This window comes from Elephantulus edwardii, unplaced genomic scaffold, assembly GCF_000299155.1.
Source record: "Elephantulus edwardii isolate Elephantulus edwardi_28Jun2011 unplaced genomic scaffold, EleEdw1.0 scaffold00029, whole genome shotgun sequence".
Classification (NCBI taxonomy): domain Eukaryota; kingdom Metazoa; phylum Chordata; class Mammalia; order Macroscelidea; family Macroscelididae; genus Elephantulus; species Elephantulus edwardii.
Window position 1 is genome coordinate 12,133,582 of NW_006399779.1, and position 26,808 is coordinate 12,160,389.

A 26,808-nucleotide genomic window follows, 5' to 3' on the forward strand; every position below is an offset into this window, starting at 1 on the left:
CGGGAAGGTCTATTTTCGCCCAGCTTCCCTCTGTCTCTGGTTTCATTTCCTTTTTCCTGATCACGATTCAAATACAATAGAAGGAAATCACATTTAAAGAGACAGCTGCCTGCCCCCCTTCTCCCTCTTTCTTTCTTTTTCTTTTTTCCTTTCTTTTTAAACGGGGCTCCTGGGGATTAGCAACATAAACAGCGGCAGTATTAGGACTGACTTGGCTTCTTAAAGGGGCCCGCGTCGGGGACCCGGAGAGTCACTTTGGGAACACCTCTTCTAGGAGGGGAGACTGGATAACCTAAAATTCGTCTTTAGAGCGTCCCCTTGCTCATCTTTCCTTTCTGGTTTAACGAACACTAAAGTAACCCGTACGCAGTGCAAAGGGGCAGGGGACGGGGAAGACAAGCCAGTAAAAGAAACACGTACAGAAGCGTTTGCGTCGTCGGGGGTTCGAGGTCCCGGGTCCACCGACGTGGGGTGCGGGGAAACCCGCGGTGGCGCGGCTGTGCTGGTTGCGGGCGAGTAGCTGCGTGCGCACCACCGACGCGCGATTGGAGCTGTGCGAGCAGGCACCGCGCGGGCTGGGGACGCCTGAGCGTGCTAGGGGCCGCTAATCCCGGAGGGAGGGACCACGCAGGTCCGGGTCTCCTCTCCATCTGCTGGCGCCAGAATTCCCTCCCTCAGCATCTTTCGAAAGGCAGACCTGCGGTTTAACTGGCCCCCTGCAAAGTGCCAGTAAATACTCTGTACAAGAGAAAGCACTTTTCCAATGATCAAGAGCAATGAGGAGCTCCTTTTGCTTGGGGATCAAAAAAGGGCAGTAAGCAGATTTGATGTTGGGGTTCAGTCTCCTCCCAATAACTTCCAAGGAGATGTCCCAGAAGAGTGAGGAATGTAAGGGAAGAAGAGAGGAGGGCCAATAGAATCAGAGCTCTGAGTAACTTTGGTTTTCCTGCATCTCAAATTTCTTTGGAAGTGTCTGCATTTAAAGTGATTATTGAAGACCATTTGTGCTCAAACCAGTCAGAGTGGAATAGAGTCTGACACATGGTAACCCCATGCTTTGCAGAATAGAACCTTCTAGGGCTTTCAAAGTTATGGCCTTTCAGAAGCGGATTGCCAGGCCTTTCTTCCGAAGTACTGCAAATCACCATTAGGTTGTATTTGAATATTTAACTAATTGCACCACCTGAGACTCCTATGCTAGTTTTAAATTATGTTGGGTTTCTTTTTTTAGATGGATAATCTTAATAATTATTATAGGCATTTTATTTCTATTTTATACACTGTAGTGTATAAATTAGTGTATACAGTGTATACACTGTAGTGTATAAATTGCTTGGAGTAATTTACCCTGAAAAGTGGTGGCTGAAGGAAAAAGGTAAATCTCTGGATACTTCATTCTGAGTGTAAATAGAATTTACTTTTTTCTGCATTATTCTCGTCATTTCCCCTCTCATTTTTATGCTTCCAGGGTCCTTGATGATTGATCATTTCAAGAAGCACTTTTGCAGAAGATGGAAGGCTAAAGCCTTCCATGTGGATTATATCTCAACAGCAAGAAAACAAAAATCTCACCACTGGACCAACTGATAGGCAACTTGATAGATGGATTGAAGCTCTCAGTGAATTCATCTCACTTGGATCCACAAATCAGCACACTTGGTACCAGCAGTCAAGAGATAAGAGACAAGAGATGTCTTGCATTGGGAAAGTGCAGTCAGGGAACTTTCCAAATTATTGAGGAGCAATGATGTCAAGTTGAAGACCTAGGTGTGCCTAATTCAGACCATGGCCTTTTCAATCACTTGCTATGCATCTGAGAGCTGGACAATGAATAAGTATGTGAGAAGAATTATTGATGCCTTTGAGTTATGGTGTTGAGAATAGTATCGCATATTTCACGGACTGCCAAAAGAACAAACAGATATGTCTTGAAGAAGGTGCAGCCAGAGTGTTCCTTAGAGGCAAAGATGGAAATGCTTTGCCTCATGTACTTTGGGCATGTTGTCAGAAGAGGCTATTTCTTGGAGAGGAACATCATGCTTGGACAGGTGGAGGGTCAGTGAAAGAGAGGAAGACCGTCAACAAGATGAACTGGCACAGTGACTGTAGCAATGGGCTCAAGTTTGTCTGAGATGATGAGGATGGCACAGGGTAGGACAGGGGTCAGATCTGCTATTGATACGATTGCTGTGAGTTTTAGTCAACTTGACGGCACCTAATAAACAATAGCAGGGTCCTTAATAAGCCAAAAATGAAATCACTACCATTGAGTCCACTCTACAGGGGCTGGTGGGCTTGGACTGCTGAACTTCAGCCATCTGACACTTAATGTACTTGTTCAACAGGGCTCCTGAATATAATTAAAGTCTTTGCATGTGCCAAAAAATGTCTTAAGGACAATTTTCAGTTCAAATCAAGGCCATAGATGTACAAAATGACATTTTTTTCCAATTAGATCTTTGTTTTTAATTTTTTAAAATATTATTTATTCATTCATTCATTTATTTATTTTCTGTGTGCACCGTCAAATTGGATCTGACTGGTACAGGAGGCAATTGTTCCTCCTTCTTCAGCAGAGCATCTGGTGGATTTGAACCGCGCACCTCTGGGATTGCAGTGCAGTTTCCTGTGTTTTTAATTTTTTTTAAAAAAGCAAGCCTCAAAATTTTGAGGCAGTCCTATATTATGTGATAAATATATGATACTATAATCAGAAAATTTAAAAAATTGATTGGCAGCTTATCTAGTTCTAATCTGATAATGTGATCATTAAATGCCAAAATTTAGCAATCAGACTGAGTTTGATTTAGGCTCTTTTCAACTACATGTGGCTAGGAAAATTACTTAGCATGTTGTTGCCAAGGACCGTCAAGTCAGAACTGACTCATAGCTGACCCTCCAGTGAGTCTTCAGAGGCAATAAATAGCATAGGAGGAGACTGTCCATCTTTCTTCCATGGAGCAACTGGTGGATTCGAACTGTATGCCTTTGGAATTGCAGCACAGTTTCTTAGGCAGAAAGAGTGAGGGATCTGGAGCCAATCACCGTTTACCAACTTTGTCAACCCGGGATGCACACACTGAAGTTTAACCCCCAGTATCCTCATCTGCAAGTTGGGATCACAGAATCTACTGCATGGGTTGTTACAAATGGTGTTGTAATAGACTAGATAGCAGGTGATCATAGAACCTCCTAAGAGGAAAGTTAGAAGATCAAATAAATCAAAGTGTCTTTAAATGCCTGGAACACTTCTGGTAGATAGTCTTACTGCCAAGGAGTTGGTTCTGACTCACAGCAATCCTGCACTGGGTTTCTGAGGCTGTAAGTTGTCATGGGAGGAGATTGCCCATCTTTTCCCTTGAACAGCTAGTGAATTCAAAGGTTTTAAACTAGAATGTAGAGCAGCTCTTTTATGAACTAGGTTATGTCAATTAATATCTGCAGAAACTATAGTCCTTAACCTTCAAGCCTTGTAGCTCAGTCCTGTGAGTCGGCTATAGTTTATTTAGCATAGAACTCAAATAAATTGTTAAAATAAATTCATCCTTCATTTCTATAAGCTAAGCTCAGAATGGCCGGTTTGGAGCAGACAGTTTCCTTTCGGTCTTGTGGCTTCTCCGAGGGAAGATCTGAACCCTCAGAGAGCCACAGCCTTTGGGTCAGCGCTGATTCTCATTAACGACTGTGACACCAGAGATCATGGCATTTATCACTCTCTCTCATTTGCTGACAAGTTAGAAATAACTCATAGCTGATTCTGTGGTGGGTTTTGGGGGAGGATAATTTAAATAATGTGGAAGGATATTGCCCATCTTTCTCCTTCGGAGCCACTGGTGGATTTGAACCTCCAGAGAAGCAGGGCCTTTGGGAAGCCTGGCACCGCTCCCTGTGGACTGGACCACCAAGGTTGACCTGTATTAAGTGCTCACAAATGCATGGCAGAAGACTTCATTGAAGGAATCTTAAAAGAGGTTAAATTTAAAAGTGACACGAGTGTTTAAAATAAGAATGTCTCATCTACGTTTATAACCCTAGCCCTTATTTTTTAAAAAATAGGCAAACCAGAATTCTTTTATCATGGCTCTTTACTGCACCTAAGCAAAAAAGGATTTTCCAAGCTAATGTTCAAGATCTCGATGACTTGATATGTGTGCTGTAATTAATTCTGGCAAGCTGTCTTCCTTGCAATCATTTAAAAAAATATTTTTTTTATATTGTGCTTGAGATGAAAGTTGGCACAGCAAATTAGTTCTGCCCTCAGTAATTTATACACAAATAGTTCCTTGACAATTCCCACAGTGGGTCAGTTCTCTCCCATTTCCACAGTGGACTCCCCACTTACCATTTCTAAAGATTCCCTACCTTCTCATTTTAAAAATTTTTTTAAAATTAATTTTAATGAAAGTTTACAGAGACTTTGGATTTCCATTCATTCTCATTTTTACCTTGGGGTATGTGTTGCCCTTTTGTTCTCCTACAGGTGATTGTTTTAAGGAGGACATTCCTCCGGGAGGCTAGCGATCTTTTATGTTATTGTTCAGTGCCATCTGCCATTGAGTAGAAACTGACTTACAGCTGACTGTCACTGGCTGTAAATCACACAGGAGGAGATTGCTCATTTTTTCCCCCTCCAGAGGTGAGTGGACTCAAACTGCCTGCCTTTAGGTTGGCAGTGCAACTCCTTACCCACCAGGCCAGCAGAGCTCCCCATTTATTTTATAGACTAGTCCACTGTTTGTTTGAGAGGCGTTTTCAAATTCAGTCCCAAGTTGGAAAGGTGGCTTAGGGTGCCAATAGTCTCTGGGCTTCCTCTAGTCTCTTTCAGACCAGTAAGGCTGGTCTTTTTCATGAATTTGAATTTCATTCTACATTTTTTTCACCCATTATCTAGTGCTTGTGGTTTCAGGTTAGAGGAGGCTGTGGTTCGTGTGGCTCATTAGGCTTTTGGACTACAGGCTTTCCTCGAGTCTTTGGTTTTCTTTACTCTCCTTTGCTCTGGGTGGGAAGGGACCAGTAGGTAGGTGTGTCTTAAAAGGCTGCTTACAGCTGCAACAGCTGCAACTCAACAAACAAGGATGGAGGGCAGCACCTCCATGAGCCATGTTATTGTCACCTGTGGAGACTACGGCCCTTAGCCTTCAAGCCACGTAATGCAGTCCTGTGAGTTGGTTGGTTGTAGTTTAGCATGGGGCTCAAATCAATTGTTAAAATAAATTCATCGAGCCTTTCTGGAAAAGAAAGCTCAGAATGGCCCTGTCTTTTTGGCTTAAAGTCTCCTTTCAATAATAGGCTTCTGCTTTGACCTGAGTGTGTAAAGAAAGTGAGATTACTGCGTATGACTTTGGGTCAGTTTCTTATCTTTCACAACTCTTTGGGGAGAACTTCCTTCGAGAAGGTGAATATTTGAAATGGTATCTTAAGATTTCAATTTCACACACAGTGGCTGTAAGAAATAACTGCCTACTAGTGGGATTTCATTTCCATTCAATAGGCAATTATATGGCTCAAATTTAAGTTTAACACTTAGAATCAAGTCTCAAAATGTTTATATTATGAATCATTTTAAAGCAATTGTTGTATAGTATCCTCACCTGGCAACCTGTGCCAACTTTATGGTAAAGAAGTACTTAGTAACGTGAGAAATGATTTTTAAACAAGTTGGGGAAACTTAAAACTTGATCTTATCCCAGTGGGATTGAAATGTAATTCCTGTTTCTCTGCCCTTAGTCCTTGCAAATCTTAAATATCCCCAATTAAAAAATTTTCCAAATTTTCCTTCCTGAATATGAATGTCCAAAGAAAGCTGAGTCAGTTTGCATGATAAACCTGATCCCTAGGGGGGTAATTTTTCCTAGGGGACATTTCCTATTTTGGGTTTGTTTCTTTTTACATAGTACATTTACTATTGTTTTCTAGGGAAGAAACACTTTCAACTGATCAAGGCTGCATTCCTTTACTGGAATGGACTTCCAGGAGAAATGAAAATGTAAATATCTTTGGGGAAATGCCAACAATGTCAATTTACCTTCCTTTTGTTTCAACAATTCAGAGCCAGGTTGCTACATACGCCCTGTTAGTTGCGACATTCATACAGAGGAACAAAAATAAAGATTAATCTTAATAATGTGGCTTTCCTTCCAAAGCAAAATTCTTTACACTGTTCAATTGTTATAGACATTTGACTTCCAAAATAGTTTCAGAACATTCCAGCTTGCTTTCACAGAATTTATTTATAACCTCACTGTTAACTAAGTCAGGTTTCCTATACACTACAGGAGGAGGCAGAGTGTGTAACATAAGGGTGGGTAACTGAAACGTCAGTGGTTCAAATTCACCAGCCACTCCTCAGGTGAAAGATGGACAACAGTCTCTTAAAAGTTTACAGCTTTGGAAATGGGATGGAGAGCCTCAATAAATACAAACTATACCAGTGGATTTGGTTTGGGTTTATAGTACAAAATGAATCTTAAAAAGGAAAAGTCATTATTATGAGCCAATTCATAGGGAATGAACATAGAAGTCAGAAAGACATTTCAGCCATTTACCAGTTGTGCGATTTGAGACAAGCACACCACCTCTCTGAACCTTGGTTTTTGTATCGGTCATAGGAAAGTGGCAGTGACACTGAGCAGAGTGGAGACTAGAGCCTCTGCTTGCCTTTTCCCAGCCCCAGCCCTCCTCAACACACAGGAATTGGGACAGGGTTCAGCAGGAGAATGCATTTCACAGTGCTGGTGACTAATAAACACTTAGAAATGATTGCTATTGTTATTACTCTGCCTTTCAGAAGTAATCGCCACTGTATCAGGAACAGCAATCTTGCAGTCACTCAGGTCATCCACTAAAGTTATGACTTTGGAGCAGTGGGAAGAAGAGTTGTTAGGTGGCTTTGAGCTGGTGCTGACTAAGAGCAACCGTATGCACAGCAGAACGAACCCCGGTCCAGCCATGTGCCATCTGCACAGCCTCTGCTGGGCTCAAGTCTGTTGCTGCAGTGACTGCACCAACCCCTATCATTGAGGATCTTCCTCTTTTTTTATGACCCTCCATTTTTCTACTCCTGGGGTCCTTCCCCAGGGACTGGCTGCTTCAGACAACATGCCCAAAGATGTGAGACAAAGGCTGATCTTTGTTTCTAAGGAGCTCTATGGCTGCACTTCTAAAGCAGGTTTGTTTGTTCTTTTGACAATCAATAGAACACACAACATTCTTGGCCAATGCCATCATTCAAAGGCTTCAATTCTTCTTCTTCCTTATTCACTGACCAACTTTCCCATGCTTATGAAGCAGTCGAAAATTCCATGGCTTGGAAAAGAAGGAAAACTTATACAAAGCATTCATGAGCTTTAAGTTTAAGGAGGCCAGCATCTATCAGCTAGAAATGGAGGTCCATGCCCTTTTAACCTCTGCTTTACAATTGATGGAGTCCCTGGACATGGCAAACAGTAAATGTGCTGGACTGTTAACCAAAAGGCTGTCAGGCTAGCCCATTCAGAGGGACCTTGGAAGATCTACTTCTTAAAACTCAGTCCATAAAAGCACTATGGAATAGTTCCATTTTGACACACATGTTGTTTATTGTTATACACCGTTCAGAACCAACTCATAGCTAAGCCTCCAGCAAGTTTTCAGAAGCAGTTAATCACGTAGGAGGAGAATGCCCATCTTCCTCTTGGGGAGCAACTGGTGGATTTGAACCATGTGTTTTTGGATTGGTAGCACAACCGCTTACCACTAAGCCACCAGAGTTCCCTCTGACACACAAAGGGTGAGCATAAGTTGGAACCAACTCACTGGTAACTGCTTTGAATTTGGCTACTGATAATTTACTTGCTTCCTTACTACAGAGCACTCTTGTGGTGTATTTCATGAGGAGATGTACTTCTGACCCAATGGTGGTGCTTCTCTAACGGTTCAAATCCACTAGCAGCTCTGTGGGAGAAATATGATTCATCTCCTCCCATGAAATTTATAACCTCCCAAAATTCTGCTGGAAAGTCAGTTATGAGTTGATTCTGACACAATGGCAACAAATTCATGTACATCCGGGTCCTGTCACAACTCTTATTTTACTCATTGAATTTCCCCACTTGCAGCAACTTCCTTAAGAAAAGAGGTTAAATAAACGTTGAAGAAAGTACTCCTAGATTGTACAATTCTGTGAGTTCTTAGCAGAGCGAAGCTCTTGGCATGCCCTAGTGGCGGGGTGGGGGTGGGGGGCTTCAAGAAATCTGATTTCTTAAGGGACTTATATCTAGAATTTATAGAATACTCAAGCGCCACAAGATAAAGGTAAACAACCTTTACCTTGCAAAATGGGCACAGGATATGAACAGACACCTCCCCAAAGAAGACATTCAGATGGCAAACAAACACATGCAGAAATGTTCAAAATCCCTAGCTTTAAGAGAGATGCAAATTAAAACAACTATGAGATACCATCTCATCCCAGTCAGAATAGCAAAATTTAACAGAACAGCAAACAGCAAATGCTGGTGAGGTGGTGAAGAAACTGGAATATATAACAACAACAAGTCAAGTTTGTGCATCCGACAGCTGGACAATGAATAAGGATGACAGAAGGAAAAAGAAAAATCATTGCTGGGGAATTACAATCAATTGAGAGCTGACCCTTCAATGGGTTGTCAGAGACTGTTCATCTTCCTCCAGTGGAGAAGCTGGTGGACTCAAACTACCCTCCTCTGAATTGGCGGTGCACCTCTCTATCCACTAGGCCACTGGAGCTACCTTCCTGACTAGATGGTGGTTGTTGCTCTCTAGGTGTTTTGAGTCTACTACTACTAATAGTGACCCTGTCTGCAAATAGCAGACCTGAATCCTGTCCTACCCTGTGCCATCCTCATCATCTCTGGCATAGCCGAGCCCATTGCTGCCGTCACTGTGTCAATCCATCTCAATGAAGGGTCTTTCTTTCTTTCACTGACCCTCTACCTTTCCAAGCATGCTATCTCTTTCCAAAGTTTGTAGGAATAAAATAAAATCACACATGTGAATGTCTATCACAGTGATGGGATAACTAGGTGTTCAACAGATGAAAGCTATTATTAGATTTAATTAAACAAAGAGATCTCATTCAGGAGGGTAGAACAGTAGAACAGGTGTTTCTTGGCTGAACATAGGTGGTAACTGGAGTTTTGCCTCTCTGAGAGTTCAGCTCAGGCAGGGGGGAGGCAGCCTTCTTCCTTGGGATTGGGGACCTCTTGTCTAACCTGATGAGCCTAGTAACCCCTGTGGGACAGGTGGGTTAGGGTCACCAAGGCCCTAAGCTCATGCTGAAGAAAGCAGCATAAAGAGATGGTGCCAGGAGCCTGTCCTGCCCCCAGTCCCTTGAAACCAGGAGCCTCTTGTTTGGCATATTGCATCCCACATAGGGCTTCTGTTGAGGAAAGAGATGGGAGGAGCTAGGTCATGACCTCAAAAGCAGTGTTTTTCCACTGCTGATGCGTGTAAGCCTGGTGGCTCTGACCTTCCTGGTGGCCCCTACTCTCCCATCTCCATCTCTTTCTACAACAGGAAGAACAGAGCAGGAACCTTGTCTGTGCCAGAAATACCCACCGCTGAGGTGTCCTGCAAAATCCAAGGAAAAGAGCAGCTTCCTTTTTTTCCTCTGCTTTGGTGTAGCTCACACTGCTTTCTTCACTTCTCAACACCCTGCTCAAAAACTTGCAAAAGCCCCCTGATGTTTGCGAAGCTACTTAATCTCCCCAGACTTCAATTTTCTCATTTGTGTAGGTGGAAGAGATGGACTGGAAGGTTAAGTGGAAGCTTATGTAATTCTGTCATTCTAGCAGATCAAAAACATGCCCTCTGATCTGACAATGTCTTTTTCCAAGGACTGGCCCCTTCTGATAACATTCCCAAAGTATATGAGACCAAGTGTCACTATCCTTGCCTCCAAGGATCCTCCAAGGCATTTTTTTTGTCTGTTTGTTTTTTAGGCAGTCTATGGAATAATCAATACCACAATTCAAAGGCATCAATTCTTCTTCTGTCATCCTTACTCACTGTTTAACTTTCAGATGCATAGGAAGCAATTGAGGAAAACGATCAGGCACACCTTAGTCTTTAAATTGACATCCTTGCTCTTTAGCATTTTCATGAGGTCCTCGACAGCAGATTTTCCCTGTGTACCAGTAAATGCAGCCTCATTTGGGGGGAAAGGACTTTTCTTGGCAGACGTTAGCAATAAGATTACCCAAGTCATACTGGGGGGAAGATGAGTCTTAATCTCCTTTCCTTCTGAATGGTGTCTCACAAAAGAGAAAGATAGATGTGGAAACAATCACACACAGGGAAAGACCACATCAGGGGAAAGATCTACAAGTCAAGGGATGTCTGCAGCCATAACACTTGGAGAGAGGCCTGGGACAGCTTCTCTCTCAACATCCCCAGAAGGAATCCAGGTGATTGAGGTCCTCATTTGAACTGATAGACCCTCGAATTGTAAAAAAATAATTTTTATTCTTCAGAATCACCCATTTTGTAACATTTTGCTATGGCAGCTTTAGGAAATGGAAAACACTCAGCAATGTACCTTTGACTGGAAACCATTAACTATTCAATAGATGACATCAATTACGGATGTAATCAGCCTGATTCTCAGATTCACAGTGACCCGTAGGCAGAGGGACATTAGAGCACCGATACAAGTCTTCCCATCTGGAACCCCAGAACCAGCATTGAGGATGGCAGTGCTGGGTGCAGTCATTCTGGAGAATGACTCAGACCATGCCCCCGACACACCTCTGAGCCCAAGAGCACCACTTTGCAGAGTGTCAGGGAGTTCAAAATCTGCCTGGATTCATCTGTGGATGTGTAACAACCTCAGCTTTGTGATAACACCAGTCAGTGAGCTCTGAGATACCCAGTGAGAGATTTCCCCCACCCACCCCCCGCTTAGGCCTTCGTAATTGGTGCCAGTCTTTGACTTATAGACAAGCCCACTATGTAGGAGATCACTTGGCTCCAAGGATAAGAAAAAAGGCTGCAGTTTGCCACTGTACCTTCACGTCCTCAAAGCAACTCGACGTTTCCTTAGCTGTCCTTCCTCTGAGTACCAGAGTTGGGGTGCCCTGAGAATATGCTCCATTTGGGGTGTGGTGAAAGTGGGAGTGAGAGTCCAACAAGCCCAGCCCTTTCCCTGCTCGTTGAGGAAATAGCACCTTCCAAAAGCCTGGGGGGCTTTTCTGGGCCAGCTCGCGTCCTCTCCTGCTTTCAGGCTACATTGCTTCCCTTTACTTTGCGGAAGGCCGCCTGGGGTCATATCTTGCAAAGGAAAAGCTATTAAACAAATATTCCATTTGTATTTCCTGCGTGGCCCTCCATCTGGAAATATCTTTTATCTGGCAACTTTTGCAAAGCGAACTGAATCTTGAAGGAGGGCCTAGCAGGTTCATTCGCCCTCTCTAGTACTCCAATAAGTCATTTCCATGCTAACCTTCACAAGGGACAAGCGATCGTGACTTGATCTCAGAAGTAGAATTGCCCCAGAAAACAGCCAGGTTTCCGGGCCATGAAGCATCTTTTTAACCCTGAAAAAAGCACACTTGAAGGTCAAGAACGAAATAGACAAGATTGCTATACACCTACTATCTCCCAGCACAAATGTCACTTCCTTAGGGAAGCCTCTGATGACCCTGTGACCAGATTCAAACTCACCATCTTCTGTAATCACAATCAGTGATGCTACGTTTTCTGACTGTTACACGACTACCTGGCTCCCTTAAAGACTGCAAGCTCCCGTCTATCTTGTTCAGAATGGAGTCTCAGCCCACTATCAGCATGTAGTCAGCACACAATAGATATTGCAGAACGAATGAATGAAACCTACCGTGTCTGACTCTTCGCTGGATAAGTCCAAGTTGAAAAATACCCTCTTTTCAGAACCGTTGTTCCTGAAAGAAAATGAGAGGGAACGCTTCTGTTCAGGTGGTTAGAAATAGAAAGGGGGCGTGGGGGGGAGAGAAGTCCTTTATCTTCAGTTAGAGAAATGTCTCCACAAAGTCCCTGATAAACTTGGGAAAAATGTTCGGGGGGGGGGGGCCTTCTGATAGGACTGTGTCCTGATAGTGCAGCAGGGTGGGGTGGCCAGAGCTTCAGCATGGGGCAAAGAGGTGGATTCTAACGGTTTCTTCACTGGGTAAGAAGGCTGCTTCCTGCCTGGTTTGTTGTGTTTTTTTTTTTTTTTCTTTCTTTTTCATATGCCTGTTTAACTTTCAAATACCAAGGAGTGGCTCCTGCTTTCCTGGGAATATCGGGAGTCCTTGGCACTGACTTTCGGACGGATAGTCCAAGAAGGTGAGAGCCGTGTGTGTCTCATCCCTTGTAATCTCACATGACTTTGTATCTTAGAAACCCCCCTCATGAGTTAAAAAGGACAGTCAGGCTCCCATTTGATGTTAGGAAATGAGGCCCAAGTTCCTCCAAATCTTGGATCTGACTGAATAGAGAGCCACAGGGTACTTATCTATGGGATGCTGGCCTTCTGGCTCACAAAATGTCATTGGAAATTGGCTTTTCAAGAGAAAGAGCTTCATTAAGAAAAAGTTGACTCAAAGACCATGGGAGCAGGAGTGGCGTCCACTTCCTAAATCACTTGCCTCTGAAAACCCTTTGAACTTCGATAAATTTCCATAGTTGTAGAGGGGTTTCAATTCTTTTGTTCATAGGGTCACTATGAGTCATGCTGGACTCGAAGGCAATCAACAACAACAACAACAACAACAACAACAAAGACCATATTACTTGGTAAATTACCTAATAAATAAATTGCAAATTTGCTGGATTTATCGTTTAAGTAAGTAGACAGAAGGAAGCAATTGGTAGAGTCCCCGGATGATGCAAATGGTTAACATAATCAGTTCTTAACAGAAAGGTTGAAAGTTCAAGACCACCTAGAAGCATCTTGGAAGAAAAGCCTTTAAATCTACATTGCAAAACCAGCCACTGAACACTGCATGGAGCACAGCACACTCAGGTACACATGGAACACTCCTGAATCAGGATTGACTTGACTCAATGGCAACTGGTATGTATTGAGCATCTTCTGTGTTGTCTTATTGAACCCTTACATCAATGTCAGCCTTCTGACATCAGTGGTGTTATTCCCTTTTTATAGATAGAAAAACTGAAGCTCCAAGAAGATCAATAACTTCCCCGGCCTCATACTACATATGAATAGGAGACGAGATTTGATCTTCTGATTCCACCTCCTAACTTATTCTCTGGGCCAGTTGATTGGAGGTGCGTCTTTCAGGCCACGCAGATGATTTGGCCTGCTGTATTTATTCACATATAAAAGGAAGTTCATTTGAGGGCAAGTACTCCTTCCTGAGCAGCTAGCACAACTGGTTTTATCTGCCACCCTGGCAGTTATGAAATTAAGTCCTTTGGTTAAAGCCCCAAGTGCAACCTCTGTTTGTGTTATTCAGGCCAATAGGACCTTAAGTATGTCCTCTGCTGCATCAAGTTACATCTCCTTGTATATCGTTGTGAGGAGTCTCAGATGGTACAGATAGTTAATGTGCTTGGCAGCTGGAGGTGCAAATTCACCCAGAGGTGCTTCAGAAGAAAGGCCTGGCAATCTACTGCTTAAAAACCCAGCCATTTAAAAACTGTGTGGTGTACAGCCCTCCTTTGATACACACACGGTTCTCAGGAGTCACAATTGACTCTATGGCAACTGGTTAACAATCAGTCTTGTGAGCCTTTCATTCCATTCCTCTTGCCCCAAATGCCAATCTTATAGCTAGCACAATGAGAGGAAAGATGGCTCATGACCACCAACAGGGGAGTGCAACTAGTGGATTCTAATCAGGGAGTGGCTGGAAATGTTTGCTGAGAGTGGGTCTAGGTATTTGGGACTCAGAAGAGTGAACATCGGAAAGGTATTATGTAGGGGAATGGGACAAACAAAACGCACTCGACTAAGTTGATTCCAGTTGAGAGTGACCCTGTAGGACAAAGTAAAACAGCCCCCTAGAGATTCCAGAGCTGTAAATCTTTCCACGACTTTCTCCCATGGAGTAGCTGATTTGTTCAAGTGACTGGCTTTTCAATTAGCAGCTGAATGCATTCATCATTGTGCCACCAGGGCTCTTGCATTCCCTCTGGGGCTTCTAATTGCTTATTTAATACCTGGGCCAATGGAAGGTAGAGATAAAGGAGGAGGCGAAATTAAAGTTTTCAAGGTCATCTTTTTGGGATGTGGTGAGTGGCTACCAGACCAGCACAACTCTTGAGTCAGATCCATGTCATGGAGCACAGACTGATATCAGGAAGGCTGTCCTCAAGATATATACAGCAGGAGGAGTGCCCAGGGGCCCCTTCAACTGTCCCGGGCTGCCCGCTGGGCATCACAGCTGTAGTGAAGCTTGCCCAGGCAGAACTACAAGGACAGGACCACTTTCTTTTTTATCTTAATGACTGCTTGAGATAATGTCACAGGTCTGGGCTATGGTTTTACAGAGTATATTCCAAACAAATAGCGTCTATAGCTCCAACACCACTGCAGTGGATGCAACATTGCCCAGGTGTCCTGGCACAGAGTAGAGGACATTGTGTTCTAAGCCCCAGCCATCCGCCATATCAAGCAGAGCCAGATAATAACAAGCAAAAAGCTCCACAATAACATTTTTAGATTTTTTTTTCAAGCTCTACAGTAGCTTTTGAGGCTGTCTGTTTGTAATAAAGGAGGACATCTGTATCTTACAACTATGACTGGCTGCTGATTCTTCAACCCCAAATGGTGGAGAACAGATACCTACAGGCAGTAGAATATTGGTAGGTTTCCAACATCAGTATTCTAGAATCTCTTTCACCTTTTTCCAAGAGATGATCCGCACGGTGTTAGGTTTATGCTTCCATCTCTTTTGGGAAGGTCTGGAATTACCCAGCCTTTAGCTCCATCATGACTAGACCATCCTTTGAGTGGTGAGGAGGGTGGTGTTTGTTTTGCATGCAGATTGGTGGAAATGCAATGTCAGAAATTTTGCTGTTGACCAGCAGAGTTCTGCTTATACTTCATTCTGGTTCTGGGCACCAGTTCTTTGTAAATTGTGTTCAGGTGGGAAAAGGAAGGGGTTATGGAGGGTTGGGACACTTAACGCAGGCTGTGGGGTCAAGGATTTATTGTTAAAAATGGTTTTCCTAGCCATTGACTCTGACGTTGCCACGTGGCTGGATGTTGTTGTTATAATGTGCTTTGAGTTGCCTGCGGCTCATAGCGACCCTGTGTACAACAGCTCTGAACCCTGCTCTATCTTAAACCAATTTCATTGTCTTTGACACACCTACCCCCACTACTTCAGTTACTGAGTCAATCCATCTTATCCAGGGTCTTCCTCTATTGTAGTCCTTCCACCCTTCCAAGCATGATGTCCTTCTCCAACGACTGGTCCCTCCTCGCAACATACCCAAAGTATGTCAATTGGAGCTTCAGAATCTTTGCCTCCAAGGAGTAGCCTGGCTTCATCCTCTCCAGGCATACCTGTTTGTTCACGTAGCAGTCCATGGTATATTCAGAATTCTTCTACAGCACCACAACTCAAAGGCATCATTTCTTCTATCATCCTTAGTCATTGCCCAGCTCTCCGATGCATAGCAAGTAATTGCAAAGACCAAGACCTGGATCAGGTGCACCTTAGTCTTTAGAATGACATCATTACTCTTCAGTACTCTGGAAAGGTCTCTCACAGTAGATTTTCCCAATGCAATTTCTTTTTTGGTTTCCTGACTGCTGGTACCAAAAGTATTTGTGGAGCTAAGCAAGTTGAAGCTTGTTAACAATCTTGATCTCTTCTTTGTCGATCATGATGTTGCCAATTGGCCCAGTGGTGAGACTCTTTGTCTTCTTGATGTTGAGCTTCAATCCGTATTGAAGGCTGCAGTCCTTCACCTTGTGCAGCAAATGCCTCAGGTCCTCCTCTTACAAATAGGTTGTTTTGGTCTATCCACAATGGGTTTAGCTAGTTTCACCATTTCACTAGGTTTAAAATGAGTGAGTTTAGTAGCCTTGAACATGCTGGGGGTGGGGGGGGCTTGACTTTGGCTTTTTTTGTCAGAGTTTTAGGAGACAGGCAGATGTCCCATTGATGTACCCAAGTCTGGGAGGCTTGATAAAGCTGTGAAATGCTTGCCTTGGTGAGAACCAATAAGTGGGAGAGGCTGAATGGGATCAATATGGACTCAATAAGACACATTACTATGGATTTTGAGGTAGCACAGTAGGAGGGATGAGACAGAAGGGGTGAGTATGTATGTCCATCATGGTTAGGATATCCTGGGTGCTCTGGGTATCTGAAGTGAGGGTATCAGCATCAATTCACTGTTGGGAATGCAGTCAGGCTCCTTAGACAATCTGCTGATTTGACAAAGGGGCAAATGAGGCTCAGGAAGTGTAAGCAACCTGTCCGACAAGACAGAAAAACCAAATCTATTACCACTAAATTGGTTTTACTCATGATGACCCGTGTGTTACAGAGTAGAACTGGCTCGTGAGGCCTGCTCGGAAGGGTGGAGGGACAGAGAAAGAGAGGAAGACCAACTATGAGGTGGATTGATTCAGTGACTGGGGTAATAATGATAGGTGTGTCAGAGATAGCAAAGTTGGCACAAGATAAAGCAGGGTTCAGAGCTGTTGTACATAGAGTCATTACAAGTCACAGTGACTCGACGGCAAATAACAACAAACAACAACAATCTTTACAGAAGCTCATCATTGGGTCTTCCACAGAACTGTTACATGGGTCTGATCATTCATCTTTAGGTCAGGAACCAAATACAAAACCATCTGTGGCACCCAGGGACCTTACGTAGGTACCAAAGCCAACAGTCAAACCCAGAATGGTCTGACCACAAAGACTGTGCCCTTTTCTCAGTAAAGATGCAAAACTCCCTCAGAGTTTTTACCTTTGTGACTGAGTAAATGGGTCCTTTAATACACAGAAATTGGGAGATTCTGAGGAAGAGTAGATTTGAAAGATAATATCATGTTGAACACTGCTCTTGTTGTAGTACAAGGGTAGTACTCCCCGTGTATTTGAATATTTCCTATTTCTCAGGAACTGTGCCGGGGGTAAAAATAAACAAGAACATGGTTCCCACTTATGAAGTACTCACCATCTCAAACTAAAAAACTCATAGCCGTCAAAACAATACTGAGAGGAAAAAAAACAACAACAAAAAAGCCCAAACCAATACTGAGATACCATCTCACCTCAGCAAAAATAACAATGTTCAGTAAGACAGAGAACAGTAAGTGCTGATGAAGGTGTGAAGAGATTCGAACTCTTATACATTACTGGTAGGAATGTGAAGTGGTGCAACCACTATGGAAAGCAGTTTTTGTTTTTTTTCTTAGAAAGTTGGGAATAGAAATACCATTTGATCCATCAATCCTTCTACAAGATATCATCTCGAAGCAATAAAAGCTACAACATAAACTGATATATTCATGTTTATTTCAGCAATATTTATATTAGCAAAGACTTAGAAACAACCCAAATGCCTAACAAGTAGATGAACAGCTAAAGAAATGGTGGTTAAAAAAAAAAAAGTAGTGCATTCACACGATGATGTATCACTAAAACAATAAAAATTTTGTGAAATACTGCACAACATAGATGAGTCTGGAACACATTATGCAGAAGTCACTAAAGGACAATCATGGTATAAAACTGCTAATATAAAAAGCTAAGGAAAAGTTTTCACACAGAATCAATATTGGAGGGCTAAACCGAAATGAGAAGAGAGGAAAAAAATTAAAAAAACATAAATTTGGTGAAGAGAAAGGTAAGACTCAATAAGTTTGATTGGATATTATAATTATTACCTATATTAATAAATTGTAATTAATGTCCTTAAAAAGGTGTAGGAATGATTGAACGAAAACCCATTATGATCTGTTAAGTTTACAGTCAAGTAGATAAATAATAAGGAAGCAAACAAGAAGTTCTCATTGTTGTCTGATAATGAACCTTCCATCGAGTTTCGCAGGGTGTAAATTTTACGTGAGAGATCTTCTGTTTTTCTCCTGAGGAGCTACTGTTGGATTAGAGCTGCCAGAGAGATGTGGCCTTTGAGTTAGCCGTTCACCTCCCTGAGGACTACACAGCCAGAGTGCCCTCTTACCACCTAAGGATGAAGATACTTGGGCACATTTATTGAACCCAGGAGGGGATACCTAACCTCCAGCCCGTCTATAGCACTGAGATAGGCATGTGGCTAGTCTCTCCATGCCGGGTGCCAGGGACTCCTATGCCTGTTATTTACTCTACAGTCACTGAACACCTTGTGCTAGACAAAATGGTAACAGCAGTGGTACAGAAATGAGTCCATTAAGGACTCACGGAGGGAGGGAGGAGAGAAAGACTCCATTCACTTACTCATTTGCCAGCTAGAAATGGAGTGCTTGCAGCATGCCATGTACTGCTAGGAACTAGGCATAAGACGATTAACAAAGTAGATCCTGTCTCTGCACATAGGTATTGGTATTGTTGTTGTCAAATGCCACTGTGTCAATGCCAACTCATAGTGATTCTCTTAAAAGCAGAATGAAGCCCTGTGCTAGCCTACAGCATCCTCACAACCTCTGCTGTGTTTAAGCCATTGTTGCAGTCACTGGGCCTGTCCATCTCCTGGAGGTCTTTCTCCCTTTTAGTGACTCTATTTCTCCAAGCATGATGCCCTCCTCCAGGGGATAACATAACACCTTGGCTATCTCCTGATAATATACCAGAAGTATGTGAGCTCAAGGCCCCCCATTCTTGCTTCTGTAAAGCTTTCTGGAAGCTCTGGCCACGTGGTTCTAAAATAATGGTCCCACAAAACCCCTATGAATTGCAACTTACAACCTAGTGCAAGTAATGACAATAAACATGACTATTATTATTATTATTAACAATAGCTAATAAGAACTAGGTGAATGCCAGGTGCTGTGGAACAGCATTTTTCTCCATAATGACCTTGTGCTACCTCATGCTACCAATGTGCAAGCTGAGGTTGTTAATTACCTAAAATCTACAATGATTCTTTGAGAATACAAAGGAAAATAGAACCATTTTCACTTGATAAAATCAGAAAATGCTTTATAGAAGATGCATTTATTTTGTGTCAACCAAAGAAATAAAAATTTTCTTTAAACAGAAACATTAAGGCAAGACCTTCTGGAATAAAAGTATAATATTTTTTCAGAAAGCTGCTATGAAAAGTCACTAGAACAAAGGCAAAATCCAAGCACAGCACTTTGGCACAGAACAGGCACCCACAGCTCTCAAGCTGAGTCCAAATCAGGCTTACTCTCCAGCAGGTTTCTAAGGCAGTCAATCTCAGCAGGAGCAAACTACCTACTCTTTCTCCTGTGGAAGTGGTGGTGGATTTGAACCACCAATGTTTTTATTAGCAACTCAGCATGTACCCCATTATGACAACAGGGTATGGAATTGTGCTTTTGTTAAGTACTGCTGATTTGACTACAAATTATAGCGAGCATATATGGACAACAGGTTGAAAGCTTGCTCGATCCTGAGCACCCACCTGACCTATGCGAGGCTCAAGTTCATTGTCGAAGCCACTGTGTCTTGTGGAGGGTCTTCCTCTGGTCACCTCCTTACAACATGCCGAAAGTGTGTGAAATAAAATTTCCCCATCCTTACGTCTCAGGAACACCTTGGGGGCACTTCTTCCAGACTTGTTTGTTCTTTTGACAGTCCATGGGATGCTCAATAATTTTCACCAATCCCACAATTCAAAGGCATGGAATAGATACTCCCAGTTTCCCCTCCTTCATATTGTTTCTACATGGCTGTAGGAAAGGGCAGTCACTACCGTCTTCCACTTTGGTCTTTTGAAGACATCTTTCAAGCTACAACTTCCTAGAGAGCCAAGGCTTCTCCAAGGCCCTCCATTATGATCCTTGCCCTTATTTCAGAGTTGGAATGTCTTTGGCAATGCCAGTGTCCCCACCTCCTCATTGCATAATGTCCTTGTGCAAACACACATACACTCACATACACACACAGAGTTGCTGGGAAGATGGTGATAAACACCAGCCTCTCTTTAGGATCAAAATAATTGAGTGATCTCCCTTTGTGGCTGGTGTAGGGGAACAAATTAGATGGGCAAATTAACAGTTCCCTAAGATATTAGCAACTGCTCGCAGCAGGGCCTGCCTCGCGGTGGGGCCTCTCCAAACCACAGCCTAAGAATAGAGCTCTTCCTGGCTGGAAGAGGGAAGCCAGTGTGCCCAGAGCACTGTGGGGGAAGCTCAAAAGCCCTGCAGTATGATTTTGTTTTTAAAGACAAATTTAATTACCACTTCTCTGGTGCCTTAAAGAAGAGGAACAAAGTTCCCTCCTAACACTCGTTCATCAGAGAATTAATCAAGCCTACTCACCCACAGCTGATGTAATCCTGGTGGCTTCTTCGATCAGATCATCTGCTTCCCTGCAGATGCCTTGTCTAATTGCCCTGCTTGGGACCTGTTCCTTCTTCTTAGCACTGGTGCCTGGGCCACCCCGTCCCTCGGAAGACACCCACCTCCAAACCCTTGGGGACAGCACAGCCCACTCTAAGACTGAGGGGGCGTTCCTTTCTCATGTCTGAGCATGTCCAGTTGCAGCCCTCTGAGTGGTTTGCAAACCCTGGGTTTGGAGGGATGAGATAGTCAACTTGAGGTGTCTATCTGATAGGGGCGAGCCTCTGCCCATACAGTAAACGCTTTTCCAGATGTGCGCTGTGTGGAACTCCACACCTTCAGGGGAAGTCGTCTGTGCAATATGGCAAGAGCCGCCCCAGATCCTAAATTAGAACCTGGAGAAAGCTCATGATCTACAGCACTGAACTGCTTCCTCCTAGATTCTTCTATTTGGAGACGCTCCCCTTGACTCTGTGCACACGTAGCTCCTTCTCCTGAGGAAAGGGATCTTCTTAACTTCTCTGCACCACTAACCAATATTGACGTTCCTCTTGCCCATTGTCACAACAGAGCAACCAGTGCGGTTGAGTTGACTCATGGTGACCTCACATGCATCACCAGGAGTATCTTCCCCAGGGCTTCTACTGGCTGACTTTTGGAACTAGATTGCCAGGTCTTTCTTCAGTCTCTGGGAAAACTTGAACCTCCAAACTTCTGGTTAGCAGCCAAATATGTTAATGCTTTGCATCATGTAGGGACTTCTTGCAACACTGCTTTATCCCAATCAAAGGCAGCTACAAGGTGTGAGAGAAAGGTTACAGGTTTACACAGTCCTGGGTTTGAACCCCAGCTTGGCCACTTGCTGGCGGGACACAGATAAGGAATGCAGCCTCTCAGAGTCTCTGCACAGCACCTCCGTCAGCCATTTAGAAATAATGCCTCCACTTTGCAGGGCTCGTCAGTAAATGAATGAGCCCAGGGAAAGAAAGCTTGAACAAGTGTCTGTATTATGTTGCACGTGCAAGATTTTCTCAGCTAGCTGTAATTTCAGTGGATGGATTTAATTTCCCTTCATTAGATGCAAAGTCTTCCCACACGATTCTTCTTCAGAGCACCCCAAGGCCTGGCGCAGTTACAGGCATGCAGAAGTCATTCACAAATACTTGATTCCTTTTATTGGCTTAGTCTAAGGGTTCTTCTGTCCCTCAGTTCCCTTGTCACCTAAGCTTTCTCAACCACTCTCCCAACCCTGCCTCAATGACTCTGGGCTTTGGGACCACTGCAAGGCTCTCTTTTCCTTGTTCCACCCCCTTAACGAGCTCCCTGACGGCTAACACCGTGGCTGGCACGCTGTTGCTGCCATCCACTCATCTCTTGGCCCAGAGCGGCTGCTCCCACAGCCACGTCTGTCAGCTGCCTTCTGCTGTGTGAATCATCTGTCGACCGGGCCAGGCCCTACCCCAGGGTGACAACTCACCAGGCTTCACCTCCGAGTCTCCTCCACACACTCACAGCCCACCCTGGTCCACAGGTGCCTTTTATAGCTGATCCCTGGCAGCACCTCCTACCTTCCAATTAGGAGCCTGTCAACACTCTGGCTGTCACTCTTCTTGCAGGGGCTGACAACCCTGGCACCTGCCGAGGCTGCGTGGAGAGAGTCAGGATGAATTATTTCCATGATGATGATTGTGGTGGCGAGCACAGAGGAGGAATCTAGAGGAAGCTGAGTCTGATTCAGACTCCCTTGCAAGCCCTCGGCCCTGCCCCTATTTTGCAAGGAGATGTCTTATTCCTTTCTCCGTGTGCTGGGCCAGGCACTGGCACGTAGTACCATGCTCAGTACATGAATGCATAGGAGTTGAAAGTCCCAGGATGCTTTACTTTTCTCAAGGCCTGTTCCTGTCCGGTTCACATTTCTTTCTCTCATGCATGGAAAGCAGAAAGTTAGATCAGGACTATTGTTCTGTGAGGGAGCTCTGGAGGCCTAGAGGTTAAAGAGTTGTGCTAACAACCCAAAGACAGCGAGTTTGAATTCACCAGCAACTTCATGGGAGAAAGGTGGACAGTTTCCTCCTGTACAACTTACAGGCTCTGAAAACCTACCAGAGAGTGAGCTATGAGTCGGTTCTGACTCAATGGCACATGATAACAACAATCTCCTTTCTTGATCTTTCCTTGGCTTCTGTGGTGGAAAGCAAAGTTACACCCAAAAAGCAAGATGCCTACCTAGCACCTTGATTCCTCCTTCAGCCTTCTCAGAGTCTTGGGATGCAGGCGAGGCTCTCTGAAACTCAGGGCCATTTTCAGAAAGTGGGGCTGATGAAGGAAGTATGACACAATCTAACATTTCTCTTATCTGGCAGTGTGGTCTGGTGGTTTGCACAGGGGCTTCTGCTGGTCGGAAGTCTGCCTTTCTATTCCTGGCACTTAAGGGAAACCATGTCACAACAGTCCTGGCTGTCCTAGTCACTCTTGCTTTCTGTTTTCTCCTGTTCCCTGATTGGGCCCGGACTAGGGTGTATTAGCCACAGCAGTCAGCAGTTCAAACAGGAGAGGAAGCGTACCACTCACCCTCCTTTGTGGGGAGTGTGCAGGTCGGTGGTAATTAGATGAAAGAGAATCCAGAGAAATGGAAAGTGAGAGTGACGAGCAGGAGAGTGGTTTGGGGCTGAGAGTATGAAGATGTGGTGATGGCTTCCTTAACCACATCAAACTAAACCTTTTCTCCTGCTAGACCTTGAGAGCCTGAGATCATCATGGGCGCTTACGAGTGGCGGTTCTCATTAAGGAGCTCCCTATGTGTCTGCCTGGAAGAGGAAGTGGGTAGGAAGCCAGCCTTGCTTTTCACTCCAGGAAGCGAATCCAGAACTGGGAATGTTCTTGGATCTAAAGTAGAAAAGGGGGGGCATAGAAGGAAAGAAATGGAGGGGAGATTTTATTACATCTCTCTCTTTCTCTTTCTCACTGTTACTAATAAGAGTCAACTCATAGCTGGTCCTCCAGTGGGTTTCCAAGGCTGTAAATTGCAAAGGAAGAGGTTGGCCATCTTTCTTTCTTAGAGCTACTAGTGAATTTGACCTGCAATACAGCTTGAACTGTCTTTGGGTTCGCAGTACAATTCTGTGGATTAGGCCCCCAGAGAGCCCTTTGATTGGAAGGAATAAGACAAAGGTATTAAGAGCAGATTTTCCCTCTGAAACCCACAGCGTCCCTTTTCAGCAGGAAGTAGCTAAGAGAATACGCCGTCCCCTTTTCCTTATGAATCAGGGTGAAGTCTCTCTCAGGGAGGAATGATAGGGAATGGCAAAGGGCACACTGACAAAGGAGCTTAATCAGAACTGGCTTTGACCAGCACTGTGGCAAATAGACAATTAAAACAGACTTTCTGGCGGGGGTGGGGGGAAGAAGAACAAACTGGGGAGTAGGGTAGAGAAAATAGTGTAACAATGAATGAATGAAAACCCAAAATCTCTGCAAATGTTCATTAAAATTAATAAAATTTAATAATTTTTTAAAAAGGAGCAGATCTTCTGAAGGATGGAACACTACAATCACACAACTTTCTTTATTGCTAGATCTGAGATAATTTACCCTGCAACTTCATAAAGACGTCTTGTGTCAGTCAAATGGACCTAATTATTTGCAAAGGTAGACGAGTAACTCTCCAAGGGATCTTATTGCTTACCCTAGACTTCAAAGAAGATGGAAATTTGACTAGCTTTGAAAGGAAAAGATATCTTTTGACATTTGATCAATCAAACTATCCCACTGTCACCACTTGGCTCTGGTACTCTATCTAGAAAGAACAAGGCACGTTGGGGGAAATAGTCATTTACCAGGCTGTTTCCTTCCTCATTCTACCCTGCTGGGCTTGAGGTCTCAATTCCTGCTACTGTAGTTGTTGTTTTAACAAGCAGGAAGTCCGGAGCCCTTTTGGGGTTATCTGTAAAGTGGCACTCTACAGAAGATATTGGGCTGTGTTTCTGGTGTGTTCAGATGGCCTTCGCCAAAGGCAAGCTAAAGTGGTTTTGGATGTTTTTCTTTCTACAAGGGTTTTTTCAAAATGCCTTTCAGTTTAATCATGTGTTATCATGCAGTCTCAGGTGGTGGTAGAAACTTGGAATTTTCAAAACCTGGAGAGTTCAGGGCAACTACATTTGGCATCCCCTACAGGGGACATTAAGGCTGGAGATCAGGGCTGGAGAGAGGATTCGTCTTGGGGACACTCTCCAGGGCTTCATTGCCGGACTTGCTGTCTTTTCTGTTTGTAGCATGGATGGAGCCTGACAACCTGTTCCCAATTTTTAATGATGTTTCCCTTTTGGTTTGACATTTTCCTCTTAAGAATGTCTTTCTCCTCCGGCAACTCATCTGTTGCTTTATGTGGGCTTGGGTGTGTTGAGTAAAGTACAACTCATAGCAACCCCATGAACAGCAGACCTGAAACCCGACCGATCCTGTGCCACCTTCACAATCTCTAACATCCTCAAGCTCACTGATGCAGCCACTGTGTCAATTCACCTGGTGGAGGGTCTGCCTCTTCTTCTCCTACCTTTCCAAGGAATAGCCTCCAGAACACAATTAATGAGAACGCTGACACAATGTGGAAAATGTAATTAATATCATTGGTTAATTCTGTGGCAATTGTTAGAAGTGAACCAAACTTGCTGTGTAAATTTTCACCAAAACACAACGAAAAATTTTCTTTGAAAAAAAGTACATGGAAAATAATATCCTACCTAAATGTTTGGGGGGGGAAAGGAATAGCTTCTGCTAGCAACGTGCCCAAAGTATGTAAAGATGAAGCTTTATCACTCTGGCTGCAGCTTCTCTAAGACGTATCTGTTTACTCTTTTGGTAGTTCATGGGATATGCAGTACTCTTCTCCAACACCACAATGCAAAGCCTGTGAAGAATGAGAATCCCAGAACACTTAATTATGCTTACAAGAAAGCGGTGTTTAGACCAAGAAACTACTGTGTGAACAGAGCAAAGGAACACTACATGGTTTAAAATTAGGCAAGGTGTGCATCAGGGTTGTATCCTTTCTCTACACCTACTTTTTATGTAGGCAGAGAAAAATATTCAAGAAACTGGACTCTTTGAAGAGGAATTTGGCATCAAGATTATAGGAAGACTCATCAATAACTTTTGTTATGCAGATGACACAACCTTGCTTGTTGAAAGTGAGGAGGACTATAAGGTTAAATACTGCAGTCTTCAATATAGATTTGTATCTCAGAGTCAAGAAAACAAATTCCTTGCCACTGGACTGATAAATCATGATAGATGAAAAAAAGATTGAAATTGTCAATGACCTCATCTTACTTGGTACCCACAGTCAGATCAGGAGACTAAGAAAGTCGGTAGTCAGAGATCTCTCCAAATTATTGAGGAGCAATGATGTCAGTTTGAGGACTAAGGTGTACCTGATTCCGGCCGTGGTCTTTTCAGTCAGTTTTAACTTGGGCATAGCAAGCAGAAAGGCAAATTTGAGAACCTAAAACTTAGTGCCATTGAGTCGAATTCCAACTCATAGTGACCTTATAGGGCAGAGTTGCTGTTGTTACATGGTATCAACTTGAAACCAACCCATAGCTGATCATTCTATGGTTTTTCACAAGCTGTAAATGCATGGGAGGAGATTGCCCAGTGGAGGAACTGGTGGGTTCCACTTACCTGTCTTTGTGTTGGCCATGTAATTCCTTGTCCACCAGGCCACCAGAGTTCCCTATTGGACAGTGTAGACCTTCCCATGCAGTTTCCAAGGGTGTCAACTTTATGGAGAAGCTTGCTGTATCTTTCTTCATGGGCAGCTGGCTGTTCAAACTGCCAACCATTTGGGTAGCTGCTGAGTACTTTAACCAAGGTACAGCCAGGGCTCCTTTCTGGACTAGAAGAGAGCATGACTCCCCTGACTGTCTCTGGCCTCCAGTTCAGGTCAGATGCTCCTTTCTCTCCACTGTCCTCAGCATCACCATTTCCGCAGCAGGGGTAAGTGGTCTGGGCAGTTTTATGAAGACATAAAAAAGATACTTCCTTCTTACACAAGAGGCTTTTAACTTGAGTGTCATAACTAACTCTGAGTGTCTTATTACTGAAACTCTAGCTGCCTAGAGAAAGACAGTGTTCATTATGAGGAGCTGTCAGGAGATGCCCAAACCCCTGGCCACAGCCAGGTCCTGCCCAGGCACAGGCTGTGTGGGGCAGGGCTGAGGAAGGACAACAGGAAATGGCATAGTGGGAGTCTCTCACCCCCCCCCTCCCTTTTATGATGGACTGTTCTCTTTCCTCTTCTAATTCCCATGGTCTGTTATCCTGCGTGTACCTTAAATCCGCCAATGATTCCTCCAGGTCTTGTGTGGCCCACTGGG

The 26,808-nt window shown here is 43.8% G+C and overlaps 1 protein-coding gene across 1 annotated transcript in view; it reads right to left on the minus strand.

Moving 5' to 3' along the window:
* LMO2 (LIM domain only 2 (rhombotin-like 1)) overlaps positions 1 to 26,132 on the minus strand; it is a 39,722-nt gene extending 13,590 nt beyond the window's left edge. Inside the window, exons 1-2 of the mRNA XM_006883787.1 lie at positions 26,114 to 26,132; positions 421 to 575 (exon numbers count right to left, since the gene is read on the minus strand). Coding sequence (XP_006883849.1) covers positions 421 to 575; positions 26,114 to 26,132 — 174 coding nt within the window. The remainder of the gene's footprint in view (positions 1 to 420; positions 576 to 26,113) is intronic.
* Between the last annotated feature and the right edge of the window lie 676 nt (positions 26,133 to 26,808).